Genomic DNA, 18051 nt, shown 5'->3' with positions numbered 1-18051 from the left:
TATATATTATATGTCTAACGGGTTCAAAGGTTATTCCATATTCTTAATACAATACATTAATTACATATACGCTTAGCCGCTAATTCTATTGAATGAATGCCATCCAAGGATCAGCTCTTTGTGGGGGGGATCATGCGAACAATAAAGGGTAACATCTTATTGTTGTGTCTTCTGACCGACGTGCCCCATATATACCTCCTATTATGAATAGAACGGACATACTGATGTCGAGAACAGTGAGCGGTTTGCTAATCTTACGAGAGCTCTGCCATATAAACTGTAGCATAATTTTGTATCTATTCCAGATATTAGTAATATTTAAAAGCCTGTACATAGTCAAAATCTGTATTCAATATAAAAGCGTTCCCTTGCTTATTGATTTTCATAAATGTACCACCGGTTCGGAAATAAACACCTAAGACCTGAGAAGATCCGGCGAATATACGCAGCGGGTCTGTTTTTATTTTTTTTAACCCAAAGATTACATATATATATATATATATATATATATATATATATATATATATATATATATATATATATAATTTATATATTATCTTAAAAAAATTGCCTAATTTTCTATTTGTAGCATTAATGGTGACTCTGACTTCCGAAGCACTATTCTTTAGAGGCTTAACTTAGTTTAATATTTATATTACTACATAAGATTACTATTTAAAAGAAGTACGTTTACGTGCTGATAGGTACAAAGTTGGTGTATTCAAATCCAGAGTAAACAGGTTTCTTACAGGTAAGCGTGCTACATCCTAGACCGTGTCGATACTTAACATCATGCAAGTCAACGGTCAAACGCTGGCCTATTAATTATAAAAAAAACGTTTATTTTTATTGCACACACTTTATCGTTAGAACTGACACACTTTAATGATACCGTTAGTTTTTATCACTACAAATATATACATATATCTGACTGCCTTATTGGTCTATTGTCTAGGTATAACTACATAAGGCAGCAGATCCCGAACTCATGAGTTCAAACAAAAAGTCGGGCCAATATATATATATATATATCATATATCATAATATATATATATATATATATATATATATATATATATATATATCATCCATACGTCACGTCTGTGTGTGTCGCATTCAATTCAACAATTAAGATTCCTTTGCTTATTCTAATTACACCTATGCGGGTTTCTTAATGAAGTTAAAGGGAATTAATTATTTTAGGGGTTATAAATTTAATCTTCGCCGGCCTTTACTTATGATGCTTAGATGTTAACTTGATTAAGGATTGTCTTTGTATTACGTGATATGAGCTTCGAACTATTTCGGCAATATTTTCATATTACATACAATTCCAGAAAGAACGACATTTATAAAAAGAACGAACAATATTTAAAAGAAAGAACGGTATTGACTAATAACTAAAGATACTTTTTTTGTATAACCTCACAGACAAAATTGTTAAGCCAATAACATAAAACTATACCAGAAGATACGATACATTTTTGATTTGATACGAGTATCGACAGCGCCGATACAAATCTAAGAAAAACAATTATAAAATATTTTGCGATAAAATATACAAGTATCGTCATATCATCATTTATATAATCGCTTTATTTTCAACTTATCAAGATATATATTAAGGTTAAGTCACCACTCACCAGCGCTAGCAGTTCATTTGAAAATTACTCACAGTAAGATGAGTTTCACAAATAAAATTGTGATCGTAACCGGTGCTAGTTCAGGTATCGGCGCGGCTACTGCTATCGCGTTTGCCAAGGAAGGAGCCAATGTAGTAATTGTTGGAAGAAATGAAGTGAAACTCCAGAAAGTGACAGACGAATGTGCAGCAACAGGAAAGGAACATATATTAATTAAAGCGGATATAACAAAGGACGAAGATGCGAATAGAGTAATAAATGCAACAATTGAAAAATTTGGACAAATAGACATTCTCGTCAACAATGCGGGAATGATGAATTTTGCTCATATTCTCAGTGATAACGTCATGTCAGTATATGATACTGTCATGAACCTTAACGTTCGAGCTCAAGTTCAAATGACTCATTTGGCCGCTCCGCATTTAATAAAAACAAAAGGTAACATCATTAATATATCGAGCATAGCCGGTAAGATGACGTTCACAAATCCATTATTATGCTATGCTATTTCGAAGGCGGCTATTGATCATTTTACACGTGCTGTAGCACTAGAACTTGCCCCACATGGCGTTAGAGTTAATTCTATTAGCCCAGGACCTGTAAGAACTGATTTATTGAGTAACGCTGGCGTTGAGAAAACGATGGATGATATAGATTATAAAATTCCACTGGGAAGAGTATCTGACTCTGAGGAAATTGCAGATCTAATACTGTATGTAGCAAGCGACAAAGCTAAGGCCATAACTGGATCGGATTTCGTAACTGATAACGGTATTCTCGTGAATAGTAAGTAATTAAATAATGTAATCATCATCTTTTGTTATATTATGTACTAATAAATACAATTTGTTTTAATTTCTTTTTTAATTTTCTTAAGATACCCGAAAGTTTTTTAAGTAACTCACTTTAAGGTACAATTTACAGTCACTCAAAACCAAGAATAGGTTTGTTGCGCCAATATTATGTCACACAATTGTTGTAAATGACTTAAATTAGGAACATACATGTCAAAAATTTTGAAGATATATAAAAAAATCTAATTCTATACACAAAAATATACTTTTTTTAAACGTATACACTTCTTTTTTTTAATTTTGAAACAAATAATCATTGAGCTTACTTGGGATATGAATGAAATATTTATACCATTTAAGCAATGTATTTAAATTAGCTTCCATGTTATATTGAACAATGAGAAACATATTCTATAATAGAGATAAAATTAATTATCACTAAGACAAAATTACGACTTATAATATTCTGCACTAATATTAGCGCTTCTAGTGGTCATGCTCAGTAGTAGTAGTTATTTGACTATAACCAATCGAAACGCCCCCAATAGAAATCAATATTGTGTTAAATAATTGTTTATCATAGATGGCGTTAAATGCACTTTAATCTTTCAAGTCTGCATAAAGATAAAGCTGAACAACTGACATTCTTATTAGTTCCTACGCTTCTTAGCATATTTGTTAAGAAAGGCAAAACATTTCAATCAAAATCAATCAGAGTATTGCATTATTTTTCCTAATTTAATTTTGTTTTAATTTTTGTTGTATACATTACACATGATTAATTTTAATAACCAGTTTATTAATTAGACTTATGTAATTTTGTTGTTATTATTTTAATCTATTAATTTTAAGCTATGTACAGTCATTTTTATGATATATAAAATTAAAATAAAAAACAAAACACGAATTACAAATTTACAGTCCTGTGGTATTGTACCCTAGAATAATTAGTTATAATTTTAGTGTACGTCTGCTTCTATTTGTGTTTTGAATATTATGTGTAGATCTTATTGGTCTCTGTGTATTTTAAATGTGTTAGTTATTTATTTATAAGAACATTTTATGTATGTCTTCCTCAATAATAATAAATAAACAATCATTACGATAAATAAGCTTAGCAAGCAACTTAGTTCCAAAGATTAGGCGCGGTTTGTCGAGGTAAGGGTTAGTTATTACTTCTTTCAGTGACAATGTATATGCAAAGCGGTGGCGAACACTTACCATCAGATGGCTCATTTGCCAGTCTGACTTTTTTATTGCTTTATGTAGGCAGAGGCAGTCTACCTATTTAGAAAAGGAAAAAAATGCGTATTACTCTGATTGTAAGTATAAGTATGTATCATGCTTAGTGTTAACAATAAACATATCATCTTATTGCAAATTCATATATCATATCATGTTTTTTATCAAACATTACATCAAAGTTACTAATCTTTTATTGCTAAAATCAACAATCTTGATATATAGGCAAACATATCAAAGCAAATTCAAACCAAAACCTTTTTTGGCATCATGACTGGAAAAATGCATTACGCGTTTCCTCCACGGTAACACAACAATGGGGCGGTATGTGGGACTCGCCGGTGTCCAGGGCGCCGAGTAGACCCCGAACATCGGAATACCCACTAAAAAAACAACTTTTGAAGATTATGTAATAAAATGTTATTATGTAACACTTTTTAAAATTACTTTATATATTATTTTATATATAAATATATACATGTTTAAATAAATATTATTTGTTATCTTGTTAAAATGACCAAGATTTACCGATTGCAAACAAATGAAAGACGATAATGTGAGGATCGATTCTTGCAGATTGTGGCAGATTTACAGATGTTTCTTGTGCCTTTATTGCCGAGCACGATAAATTATTCGAATATTATCGAAACATTACATAACATTAAATCGAAACATATGAGTACAATTTAACCGGTGCCCACCCAGCCGCATGATTCCGCCCACCCGTCAAAAATTATACAACCAAACATCAGTGATTTTTTATTGTCTTAGTTTGAAGAGTGTAATTACAGGTATAAGACATGTAACATCGTATGTAAGTCATGTATAGACAACTCCAATGGTAGAATAACTACTCCTCTCTACATCTCCAGAGATAAACAAACCAAACATTTACACATTCTATGTTATTATACAAACCTATTCCACTACAAACAGTTCTTGATTTTGATATATATCATTTAGAATACAACACTATTCCACTTCACCGCATAATCCACTTTAATTTCACTTTCAAAGTTCTGAAAACAACTTCGACGACATTCTAAAATGTTTTCAAGGTCAAAGTTATTTATTTATGTCTACTCTTCCTGTCATTGGAATACCCAATGCCTTTGGGCGAGGATTACCACTTGCAATGCGGTTATACAGTACATCTTCTGGCCTGCCTTCTTAAATTTATTACATAAGAAAGCAAAGGAAAATATATATTTTTAAATTTTATATATTATATGTATTAAATTTATTTTATTTTATATCATGTTCCTACTAAATAAATGATAAGAACTAATTAAATATTTTAATACATGCCACTCGATGGATAGCCGAGATGGCCTAGTGGTTAGAATGCGTGAATCTTAAACGATGATCATAGATACAAGATGAACATAAATTTGTTAAATATCTTAATTCTAAATGTTTCACTCTAAATCGTAATCCACCTAAAATGATTTCCTTACTGGATCGTCGTACAATGCGAGATCAAAGTTTTTTATTTAAAATAATTCATAACTTGAATGATAGTCCATATCTTTTAAGCAAAATTCACTTTAGATGTAAAAAAGTGAACACACGCAATAGTGCTTTATTCCACTTACCCTCCACTCGAACCAATTATGCTCAAAATGAATTTATATATCGCTCTTGTAAGAGCTACAATAGGAAGTTTATTGCCTTGGACATGTTTTCTTGTACGCTCAATACATTTAAAAAAAGAGTTTGTGTGCATTTGTTAACTTAGTCAATGTTTTTATTTTATCTATTTAATTTTTATTATATCATATTGTTTTGCTATTGTTAACTGTTTAAATCTTAATAATTATTATTTATAATTTACAAAATTGCTTGTTTACTGTCATATATGAATTAGTTTTAAGTGGAAACTTGATTGGTGTGTGATCGAGTTAATTTGTTGTATAATGTATGTGGTGTATACTGTTTGTTTCCCAAATATAATAAAAAAATAAAAATAAAAAAAATCATGGGTTCAAACCGGCAAGCACCACTGAATTTTCATGTGCTTATTTTGTGTTTATAATTCATCTCGTGCTTGGCGGTGAAGGAAAACATCGTGAGGAAACCTGCATGTGTCTAATTTCATTGAAATTCTGCCACATGTATATTCTACCAACCCGCATTGGAGAAGCGTGGTGGAATAAGCTCCAAAACTTCTCCTCAAAAAAGGGAGAGGGTGCCTTAGTCCATCAGTGGGACATTAACAGGCTGATACTGTACGGTACACTCGAAGGTGTAAGCATAACTTCATTCGAAACATTCAGGTCTTTGAGTATTAGATTAATTATAAACAGGAAGAAACACATTAAAAATCCGCGATCTGGATATTAATAATTATCAGTAAAATCTACGTTTTCAATCTATAAAGTCAATCTAATAGTCAATCAATCTATTCACCTCGGCTTAACAAAATGAAAGCATGTAAAATAAAATGAGAAATATTATTAAAATATATAATTTTCAAGGATACTATATTTTTAATGCAGACACGCATTTACGATTTATTTATTTTGTCAGTCATTATATCTCTAAAATAAACATTCACAGAGATTAAACGCAAGTTGAAGAGAATGCACCTTTATCATTATGTTATTAAGAAAATTTATAAGACTTGTTTTAAATAAATATTGTCATTCATAAGTAATCTGATAATGGTCGGATTAAAAAAATAAAATAATCGCATTCTAAAAAATGCACATTGATACCATTTCATTATCTGCATCGAAATAGATTTTTTAATTCAGTCTGTGACAATATTTCAAGGAGGATTCTCGTTATGAGTTTCTCTGGTAAAGTTGTTATTGTCACCGGTGCAAGTTCCGGTATAGGAGCCGCTGCAGCCCTTTTATTTACTAAAGAATGTGCTGACTTAACAATAGTTGGAAGAAATGAAGCTAAACTTAACACAGTGACAGCACAATGCGAGGAAATTGGTAAAAAACCTTTAGTTATCAAAGCTGACGTATCCGTGGACGATGATGCGGCGAAAATAATTAATCAGACGATAGAAAAATTTGGCAAGATCGATGTTTTAATAAATAACGCTGGAATTGTCGCAATGGGCACCATTATGGATGGAACATTTTTGGAACAATATGAGAAAATAGCAAAAACTAATTTAAGGGCAATCATTAAGCTGACGACTTTGGCAATCCCTTATCTTATTAAAACAAAAGGAAATATCGTCAATATTTCCAGTGTAAGTGGTCAAAAGGCAACAAACATTGTATTTGGGCCATACGGTCTTACAAAAGCTGGTCTAAACTTTTTCACTAACTGTGCAGCACTGGAACTCGCCCCTCACGGTGTTAGAGTCAACACTATCAGCCCAGGACCAGTATATACTGATATATGGGATGGTGTAAAAGCAGATCGAGCTAAATTTAAAACATTGAAGTTAAAAACAGCCCTTAATAGAATGTCGCAGGCTGATGAAGTCGGAGAGTTGATTCTATATTTAGCAAGTGATAAGGCGGTTGCTATTACCGGTTCCAACTATAACACAGATAATGGATATCTTTTGTTAAATTAGATTTTAGTATCATTATTACTTCCTCAAAATGGTTTTTTATTGATATTTTTTATCACAATAAAATAATATTTTTTTGTTACATATTTGACTTCACATACATGTTTTTCGTATTTGTTATTATTATGTAATTAAATTTTACTTTGCCTTTTCGATTGTGAACCACATCTTCGATTGATTGATGATTGATGAAGTTTGGCAGTACATTACCTGTATGTAAGCGGGACGGCTTAAATGTCTCATTTGGGATCAACTCAAATCTCTTATTTTACGTTTTTTCTTTGAATTTAAGAAGTTTCCCCACACGAGTAAATACATCTCATTAATGACGAAATTAAAATTTTAACATCTAACACAAGCCAATAAAAAAGTTACAGCTCGCTTAAGAAAAAATTTATTAAGTAATAATAATAAAAAATATATTAATTTTAACCCTATTATTTCATAACGAAACCATAAAAACCATTTAAAAAGAAAACATTTGTCATATAACGACACTGTCAAATGTGACGTTTCTTTTGAACTGCATACTTGAAATAAAAAAGTGTAGTTAGCTAGGAACACATATATATATAATATATAAGACTCTTGTCTTTGTTCCTGTTGTCCGTTAATGAACGGACCTGTTTTCTTTTTAGACAAAGGAATAATGTTCAACCAACACAGAATGTAAAAGGAGGATGATAAACTCTTACAGATTTTAAAATACTTATTTTTGCTTATATTATACTTATTGATAACAAAAAAAAACGTAATCGATTTATTAATTTGGAAAAACCCTTTTAGCAAATAAATAATAAAAATTACAAATAAATACGATCTGTTACTTTAAATATTAGAACAAATATTAAGTTCCAAATTTGAACTTTTAAATTAAATAGAACGCATACTTTAAAAAAATAAACAGGTTATCAGTTATTAAACGTATTAAAAACGCAGTTATTTCGAAATCACAATGAGACTTTAATTGAAATTTTTCTTATAGATGAAATGTATATAATTTAGTAAAATATAACATATATTGAATATTTTCATAGAATTCCCACAAATATATATCATATTTTTTACATGTATAGTATTTACCGCCCATAAACATTGGCACTGTAAGAAATATAACCCATTCACTTCATCACTAAGATGTTTTATTGAGTCTGTATTTACTGACCGTTCAAAAACATCGCTGTTTGGTGGTATAGCATTTTCCTTACATCTTCCATCACACCTGTATCATAATCGAAAATCACGAGTATCGATCCAAGTAAGAACAACTTAATTTCCATTTCAATTACTTCTTATAACTTTTTACAGGTCGACGGTTGAGGAAATATATGATATTTAATACTTGCTAAATAACTTGTTCTGGTTAGGTTCACTCCATGTTTCAATGTTAAATTGGAAATTTTGTTGGCTTATGTGAGACTTATTTTGATATCAAATGTTTATGTGTTATATTATGCTGTACGTTTCCCAAATAAATAAATAAATAAATAAATAAATATGTGTCAAGTGACATGTGACATATGTCAGACGATTTTGCGTCACGTCATGCAAACCCACCACAAAAAGAGAAGAAGCGTAAAGCTCGAAGACTTAAGCTGAACGCAAGAGACAATCTAGGAAATTTACGATTTGCTTCTGTCAAACTCCCGATACATTTTCTATTATATACAAAGAATACTTATCAAAGACTTGTTCAAACACATTTATCTTACGTCTTATTAGCTTCCCTTGGTCCCTTCGGCGTAGCTAATTGTATACAAATATTGAACATCGATGTTTGCCCGGTTTTTGGGCTCGAATAAATCCTTTGTAATGTTTTAATAATGGTTTTTCGGTATCGTTTTATATTGAGGGATCGCTTTGAGGGATTAAATTGGTATATACACTAACGCATATACAGCTTAAACTTTATATACTTACTAGCCGCCGACCTCATTTCGTACTTGTAATTTACCCGTTTATCTTTTTAATTAAAGATTTTATCCCGTTTTTTTACCAATGATATATTTGCCAGCCGATCTGTTCGCGTGCTGCGCCAATGCATCATAAAACATGCCCAGCGTGTATTGTACAGTTGTATGCCCAATGCTCGTAATAAGCATAAAAAAATAATATAATTATAGCATAAAAACAAATTAAAGATAAGATACACTAAAACCACAAATATATCATAAAGATACAAGTACCAAAAAATGTAATCATCGTATCTAGATAAACATTGCTTTTTACAATATTATCTAGATAAGACGATTCATATCAATATGATATTCATTTTGATAAAGAACATTTTGAAAATTAAACTGAACAACAGCAGTCATTAATTTTTCCCTGTTTTTTAACCATAAAATTGTTACTGCGGGCTGTCTATTACATATAGAATGAATACCTAATAAGTCTCCCATACATTGTTTTACGTATCTTTTATTTTTTTATTTTTGGCAGTGTTTGCTACAAAAGCCTCTGGCCCACGTATTTTCTCATCGACTACGTTCGCATATTAAGCTAGCTATATGTAAAATAAATGTAACATATTAACATACTATATAACCGACGTCCATCCTGAACTATTGTTATAATAATAAACTTAACAGATTCTAAGTTACTTGCGTAACTTTTAAAAGTCTTACCAAATACGTTTGCGATGTGTTAGTATGTGTGTGTACGTACACACATACTTACAATATTAAATGCGCTGGGTTTATTGCGAGCTCACCTATGTATTATTTTTTTTAATATGTTTGTTGTGTACCTATGTTTAAGCATGTAATCAAAGACAGTGTCGGTAGATTGTGCAGAACGCAAACAAACCGACAAGGTTATGGGTGCCAATAATAAAAAATACATTTTAATACTTTTGTTGCAATTAGTAAAATGAATTAAATAAATAAATTGATAGAATTCATTTAACTAAGTGTAACATTTAGTTTTTAATCGAAGCATCTGTTCATGTCGACGATAATTTTTGCGAAGCCCTGTTTACGAACGCGCTTGGCGCTAAAGATAGCAAAAGTTTACGAGTGTGTACGCTTTAAGCCCCGTACAGTGTTAAATAATTACAATTAGATTTTTTTATAATATTATATTCATAAAGCTATAATATGCAGTCAACACATATTTTTTCCTAAATATATTTATAAATTTCATTTTAGAGATATAATATAAATAATACACTGAACAAAAATACTAAAATCTAACTGATCGACATAATGTTCAAAAATAAATTGTCTGTACAAAATTAAAATCGATTGTTGCACAAAAACATTAAATCAATAAATTGAAATCTACAATCCACAATAATTCTGTTTTCAAAACTTATAGTTTAATTTTTTTAATTAATTTGAAGCTGCGTCTTACAGAGATACCTTACAAGTGTAAGATTCAATCAAATTATAATATATAATATTTGGTGTAATACAAATTATTATTAAATATTAAACACTGAAGAGTATCTGTCATTATTGTTTTTAAACAATAATAATCTACATTTTTAATCTGGCAAGAAGAGCATTGACAGATTACTCTTTATGGCGGGAAATTGATTGATTTTGAATTCTTCTTACGAGCATAATGTGAGAAATAATTGGTGTGTAATTATTTTGTGATTGCAAATAATAAAAGGAATCATTCATTCATTTTATCAAAATCTCGTTTTATTTCTGAGGTGGGATCGAGTCTTACACAAGTTCGATTCAATTTCTCCATTGGCACTGATATATTTTAAAACGAAATCCGTATATACGTTCCTAGCAGACTCCAACTGATATCAGATGTTTATAGAGTTGGAAACTCGCCCGGACGTTATCAAATTAATAAACACTATTATACGATATAAGCTTTCCCTTTATTTTTAACAGTTTAAAAGATATACTTAAAAATAATGTAAGTTGAGTTGAACTAAAATATACAGCATTTCCTTTACGGTTAAAGCAGTCAAACTATGGAATTCCCTGCCTCGAGAAATTCGTCAAGCATGTTGTATAATTTATTATATGTATAAGGTTATTTATTTCTTATATAACTTTATTTGTATGTATGTATAATTATATATGTATAAATATAAGAGTATGTATTTTGGTATATTACATATTTGTATTAAGTTTATAATTACTGGTGGTAGGGCTTTGTGCAAGCTCGTCTGGGTAGGTACCACCCACTCATCAGATATTCTACCGCAAAACAGCAATACTTGATATTGTTGTGTTCCGGTTTGTAGGGTGAGTGAGCCAGTGTAATTACAGGCACAAGGGACATAAAATCTTAGTTCCCAAGGTTGGTGGCGCATTGGATATGTAAGCGATGGTTGACATTTCTTACAATGCTAATGTCTAAGAGCGTTGGTGACCACTTACCATCAGGTGGCCCATATGCTCGTCCGCCTTCCTATTCTATAAAAAAAAAAAAAAAAGCTTTCAATAAATTTTTTTTCGCACACTATGGCCGATTAGTGATCCTGGCTAAAAAAAAACCATAAACATTTCTCTTTACAGAGGTTGCCTGGAAGAGAACACTGTAAGTGATAAGGCCGCCTTTGCATACTATATGTACTATTGTTAATATATGTTATTATATGTTTGTAAATTGTGTGCAATAAAGGATTAATAAATAAATAAAATGTAAATGCTTACTCAACGGCAATTTCGACCAAAAAGTTGTGTTAAATTAAAATAATCTTCGGTTATATTAGGTCCTTACATAATATGAAATTGGCGTTTTGTACGGGAGGAATATAAAGTCTTTATTTTTTTGTAAAATATATTTAATTAATCAAAGTATGCTCCGTTGTTGATCCCTTTACTAAAAAAACCATGGGGGCGAGAATCAATAAACTCTTCGATGGCGGTTTGGACTGCCGCATCGGAGTTGAATTTTTTTCCTTGTAAGTTGTCCAAATTCCGGAAAAAATGGTAATCTGTTGGAGCAAGGTCCGGGGAGTACGGTGGATGTCGCAGATATTCCAATTATAGCTCATCTAACTTAGTGGTTGTTTGTTGTGCAGTGTGTGGTCTTGCGTTGTCGTAAAGCAGCAGTGGCGTAAAGCGATTGACCAATCGGTTGTTTAGCAGCTAATTCTTCCTTCACGGTTTGCAGTTGCTGACAAGAGATTTCTGCCGTACTCGTTTGGCCAGATTGTAGAAAGCTGTAGTGAATGACACCGGTGCTAGTCCACCAAACACTTACAAGTAACTTTTTCTGAAACACTTACAAGTAAGTTTCGTTTAGGGCAAGATTTGGCTGGGTCTCCACGGTTCAGCCATTGCGACGAGCGCTTCCAATTATCGTACAGTATCCTTTTCATCATAAGTAATAATTCGATTTAAAGCCCTTCATTATTGTGTCGGTTGAGCAAAATAACTCAACAGTCGACGCGTGTTTGCAAATTCGATTCACTCAATTCATGAGGTACCCATCGTTCAAGTTTTTTTACTTTCCCGATTTGCTTCAAGTGGATTAATACATATATAACATATATATTATAAGTCTTCACTTACCCCGAAGCCTGCAGCTATCTCTAAAGTGCTTTATGATGGATCCGCTTCCACAATAGCGTTTAATTCTTCATTTTCCACTTTGGTCTCCGGCCGTCCACGGGGTTGGTTCTGAAGGTCGAAATTTCCAGAACGAAATCGTAGAAACCAAAAACATACCGCGCTTTCTTTTGCGACACCAACGCCGTTCATATCATTAATCTTTCGAGCTCTTTCTGCAGCACTGGTGCCATGGTAGAACTCGTACTCGTAGATATTTTCCATTTCAGATCAAAGTACTGACCACCACGAAAAAACACTAATTTCATATGTAAGAACCTAATATATATAAAAAATGGACGTTGGTTGAACGATTACTATGACATTTTGGACTTAAATGATATTTGAAATCTTTTCATAAATATTTTCTTCAATTAGTTGAAATCGTTGCGAAATGGCGCTGCACATAAACTTCTATACGGTTCAACCGATTGCCTAAAAATTTGGTATATTAATTTAAAATTTTGGTATATCAATATTTGTTGTAATCTACGTTATCGTTGCCCTTTATCCTGTTCTGCTAACACAAAGTTCCAATTGCAGTTCGGAGATCATCAGAAGCCAATCGCAATGACATAGGCCATCTATCAAGATGCTCACCTGGTGCGTTAAAGTTTCCGGTAGCGGCTTCAGATCATATCGATGTTTTAAAAAAATCAGAAGAAAATTAGACTAGATTGTCCAGTGTCCATTCGACATGATTCTGCGGGCTAAATTATTTTTAAACTATATCCAACAGTTTTTCCATTTAGTAACACGCCATTTTTACATTGAAGTACATTTTCGAATTAAATTTTTTTTTATTTATTTTTTTAAATAAGTTAGACTTTTTGAGCAAAAGTTTCCAGTTTTTAGAGCAAATGTCCGTCCTAATTTAGGTCTGAGTACGACATTTCTATTTTAGTTGCGTTTTTATCCTGGCACTCATCGCAACGCATAGGCATTATCTAGATTAATATAAAATATATAACAATTGCATAAATCAATATTTAACAAAAAATAGTTTTCAATCAGAATTTTTTTACCATAGATAAGTCATTTATTGCGTTTATAACGAGAGATAATGTTATATTTCTTTTCTTAAGTTGGTTACAATAAGTCAATCTTAGCCGAAGATTACAGATTCAAATCCGCATAAGTACCACTAAATTTGTGTTTATAGTATTGCAGCATCATAGTGAAATAAGCTCCAAATATTATCTTCAAGTGGAGTGAAGTGGAGAGTCTTATCATAGCTGTGGGGCAAATACAAGTTTCTTCTTCATCTTAAGTTTTTAAATCAAACCGAAGCCAAACTCGAGTAGCTGTCACTCGTTGATCGTAAACTTTCCATCCACTGCATTATATCAGACGAAAATCCAAGTATCGCCATTGTTCGAAAAACTTCAACGACCATTAAGAAAATCTTTGAAACTACAATACAAATCCTATTATGCAAAACTTGTTCCGAGAGCCATCGCATTACTTAAGCGTCCAATCTTAGCGATGCGATGAGGTAAGTGCACCGGTAATGGAACACCGACGCTAATATCGTATCGTGGATCGCGAATGAGTTTTATATTAAAATAGCTGTACGATGCCTTTGCATTAACGCGTCTTGCTAACAATAAGCTCACATAAATACACTTTACAATAAGTGTAATGTATAGATTTCGGAACTCAATAAGTTTTTACTGGCCCAACTTGGGGTTTGAACCCAGGAACTCGGGATCTTAATATCTAGCCATTAGAACAACGAAGTAGTCTCAGGAGTTAAATTTCAATTGACAATTTATATTTCCGATATCCAGGCAAAATAAATTATATCATTGCAGATAGTAAAAATACATTTCATTATTAATATCCGTATTAATAATTCAATAGAAAAGAAATTGAAGAAAAAAAATTTAGCCACACAAGATATTAATCACATATAATATTTATTTCTTATACGATTGTTTCTTTTAAGAAATTTACAACAACAATATCAAACTATAAACTTATATTTGTAATTAAAAATGAATAATTCGTCTTCCTTTATGCAACTTCTTATTAGTTATTATAATAATAAAGACGCGATGTAAGCCGACTCTAAACACGACATGCTACAATGATACCGAGGTACAGCGTTCAGGAGATAGTGCTTGGGGGTCATCGCAAACAAATGAGGGGTGTAAATCCACCCCCGCCCCACAGGTAGCACTTGCTTAACCCTTTCTTGGCTAACATATGTGTGTACCGCACGGTACTGCGGTTAAGACACACTTCAAGTGTTTCGGACGTTCTTGTGAATTTATAGGCGAGCACTATTGGTTTTGTTTCGTACTAACGATGGTAGATACAACTTAAGATTTAGATTAAACGAAATCTGTTTGCCTTACATATTGTTTGTATATATATATATGATTGTTATTTTATCATTATCCATTTTATATCCATTATATACATTATACATATATAAATATAGTTATATTTTTTTTCCAAACTGATTTTAAAATGATCAATCAATCGATGCATAGACAAAACTAATGAGTTTAAAAATATGTAATTGGGATCATAGGTTTATTTTATGACGTAGGCACCGTTAAGAAGGAGGAGGAAAGTTGAAGGACTTTGAATCAATCATATGCGTACGATGTCTGAACAGGCTGCTAGTTAAATTATACAACTAGGTGTAATATAACTAGCAGCCTGTTCAGACATCTGGATGTTCTACAATTATATCGTAGATCATAGAAAATCGATATAGATCAAATAAAATAAAGAAGCTTCGTAAGACTATGAGTTTTATAATTAATTGTTTATATAAACAAAAAACAAAACAAAACAGCAATACTTGATATTGTTGTGTTCCGGTTTGAAGGGTGAGTGAGCCAGTGTAATTACAGGCACAAGGGACATAAAATCTTAGTTCCCAAGGTTGGTGGCGCATTGGCTATAAGCGATGGTTGACATTTCTTACAAAGCCAATGTCTAAGGGCGTTTGGTGACCACTTACCATCAGGTGGCCCAAATGCTCGTCCACCTTCCTATTCTATAAAAAAAAAAAAATATAATATACTCTAATAAATATAAATAAGAAAAAATTATATTCACACTTATATGATATATGTATATGTGAAAAATTAATAATTCTTAAATTTTTCATTTTTCTGCGATCGTTCATTTTTCGCCCAACGAATAAGAATTTGGATTCAACAACGAATGCTGCTAGTTCGTGTCTGCATTTCACGCAGTCACGATTTGTCAAGTAGCTATTTTTAATTTTATTTATATTTACATAAATATTTCATAATATATATGTGTGTATTATTAGTGGATAAGAAATTGACTGAATTTTAATGTGCTTAATTTGTGATTATAATTCATCTCGTGCTTAACGGTGAAGGAAAACATCGTGAGGAAACCTGCATGTGTCTAATTTCGCTGAAATTCTGCCACGTTCTACCAACCCGCATTGGAGCAGCGTGGTGGAATAAGCTCCAAGCCTTCTCCTCAAAAAGGGAGATGAAGTCTTAGCCTAGGAGTGGGACATTCACAGGCTGTTACCAAGAAATTGAACAGAGATTTTATTTTTTCATTTTTCTTATGTTATTTCTTGTTACTTTAATTGTTATGATCTCTTACAACCACTTTTAAATCGTTATTTCATCAGAATTAGTTAAATGTAATGTTACCGATTCACAATGTAGATTCTAAAGGGGAGAACCGACAAGAAACTCGGTAATACATACGTCATTGTGTACAATAAACTATAAATAAATAAGCACTGTTTAAAGGACATATAACTTTATTACACTAATATTTCTACGTTCTTCTTAATTTCTTACAAGTCCCAAGGAACTGACGTTAATACATTTTATACAGCGTGTTCTCTTAGAGAATATTTTATACACTCATATTATTTTCTGAATTACATACAGAAATTACGTTATTAATATATAATATTATTGATATAATATTTTCATATAAAATATATTTTTGTTATAGTCGGAACGCTTTTCCGGACAAATTTTGTTACGCACACACACTTACGTACACTTGATCTTGTAAGAAACTTAATAATTGAGATTATTAAGTTTCTTGCAAGTTATTGAGAATGTCCAACATGGGTAAAATCGTGATAATTTACGATACATATCAGACTTTTTGTTTTTTTTAATAGAATAGCAATAAACGATTCCATGCGATTTTAAAATTCATCTTCAAAGACACCGATCAGCGTCAAGCACAACTAGAGGACATAAAATAATATGCCGACCGAATCTGAATTGATTCTGTATATAAATAGATAAAATTGATGTTTCTGTCTGTGATTTCAAAATAACTGCCTCTTTATAAGTTAATACGTCTATTTGCGAAATACCAAAACTAAAAACAACCAATTTTATTTTTATTTTACACTGTTACCTTATAATTTAAATATTTTATTATTTAACTCAAATAAGCATTACATACATTAAAATAGCAGATTTGAAAGGACGTTCGTCACAAACTGATGAAGCTGTGGATTTTTTTAGTTGTGTAACATATTTCAAAGACACTAATATCTATTCATAGACAATAACTATTAAGATAACAGGAGATACTGTCAAAATAATACTACAGAGGTACATACAGTTTTTTTTTTCATTCCAAAACAACATTATTTATTTACTAACGATAAGTAACTTAATACGTTATTACAAACGGAAAGCAATAACCACTTTACACGTACTCTTGATAAATAGTCGTTGAATCAATCATCGTAATCAGACCCTCTTAGGAGGACGAAACTAACTATTTTTTATACCCGTCCCATATTCCCAAGTCAGAGGAAAGTAATAGATAGGATACGATGGAAACAATTCTAGCAGTAATTGGGGTGGATTCCTCCAGAGGTCCCTGACAACTTGACGTATAGAGATATTGTGTAAATTGTATACTGACTTATGTACGTGGCCTCGTGTGACGTCATCGTGTTGACATTTTTATATTTCGTTCAGTAATTGCTTTGTTTAAATTTATTGTTTTGCTTAATCAAAATATTTTGACTTTTTTCTTATTTTATTTTTAATTTTATTCGAAACATTGGTAATGGATGGATTGTATCAATTAAAATAATATCTTTGTATATGTAATTCTTTAGTTTGTATGTCGATGGTACCTGGATCTACCAAGTTACTTAACAAAAAAAATTAAATTCCTATTTTGAAACACGTTTTTTTACCAACAATAAGCACTTCAAAACTAATATTATTGATCACCCCACAAGCCAGAACACATAAATTTCACATCAATACAAATGATTGCTGCTTGACCAAATGAAAGATATTTTGATTGCTAAT

General features: G+C 31.5%; 2 protein-coding genes across 2 annotated transcripts; both read left to right on the top strand.

Moving 5' to 3' along the window:
* The first annotated feature begins 1681 nt into the window (after positions 1–1681).
* On the top strand, positions 1682–2437 carry LOC126775651 (3-oxoacyl-[acyl-carrier-protein] reductase-like). Its single transcript, XM_050497714.1, has one exon. The coding sequence runs from the start codon at positions 1682–1684 to the stop codon at positions 2435–2437; it is 756 nt and encodes a 251-aa protein (XP_050353671.1).
* A 4027-nt stretch (positions 2438–6464) lies between these two features.
* LOC126775611 (3-oxoacyl-[acyl-carrier-protein] reductase FabG-like) lies at positions 6465–7223 on the top strand. The gene has a single exon (XM_050497660.1). The coding sequence runs from the start codon at positions 6468–6470 to the stop codon at positions 7221–7223; it is 756 nt and encodes a 251-aa protein (XP_050353617.1). The 5' UTR covers positions 6465–6467.
* The last annotated feature ends 10828 nt before the right edge of the window (positions 7224–18051 follow it).

This window comes from Nymphalis io, chromosome 18, assembly GCF_905147045.1.
Source record: "Nymphalis io chromosome 18, ilAglIoxx1.1, whole genome shotgun sequence".
Classification (NCBI taxonomy): Eukaryota; Metazoa; Arthropoda; class Insecta; order Lepidoptera; family Nymphalidae; genus Nymphalis; species Nymphalis io.
This window is presented reverse-complemented; position numbering and strand designations above follow the sequence as displayed.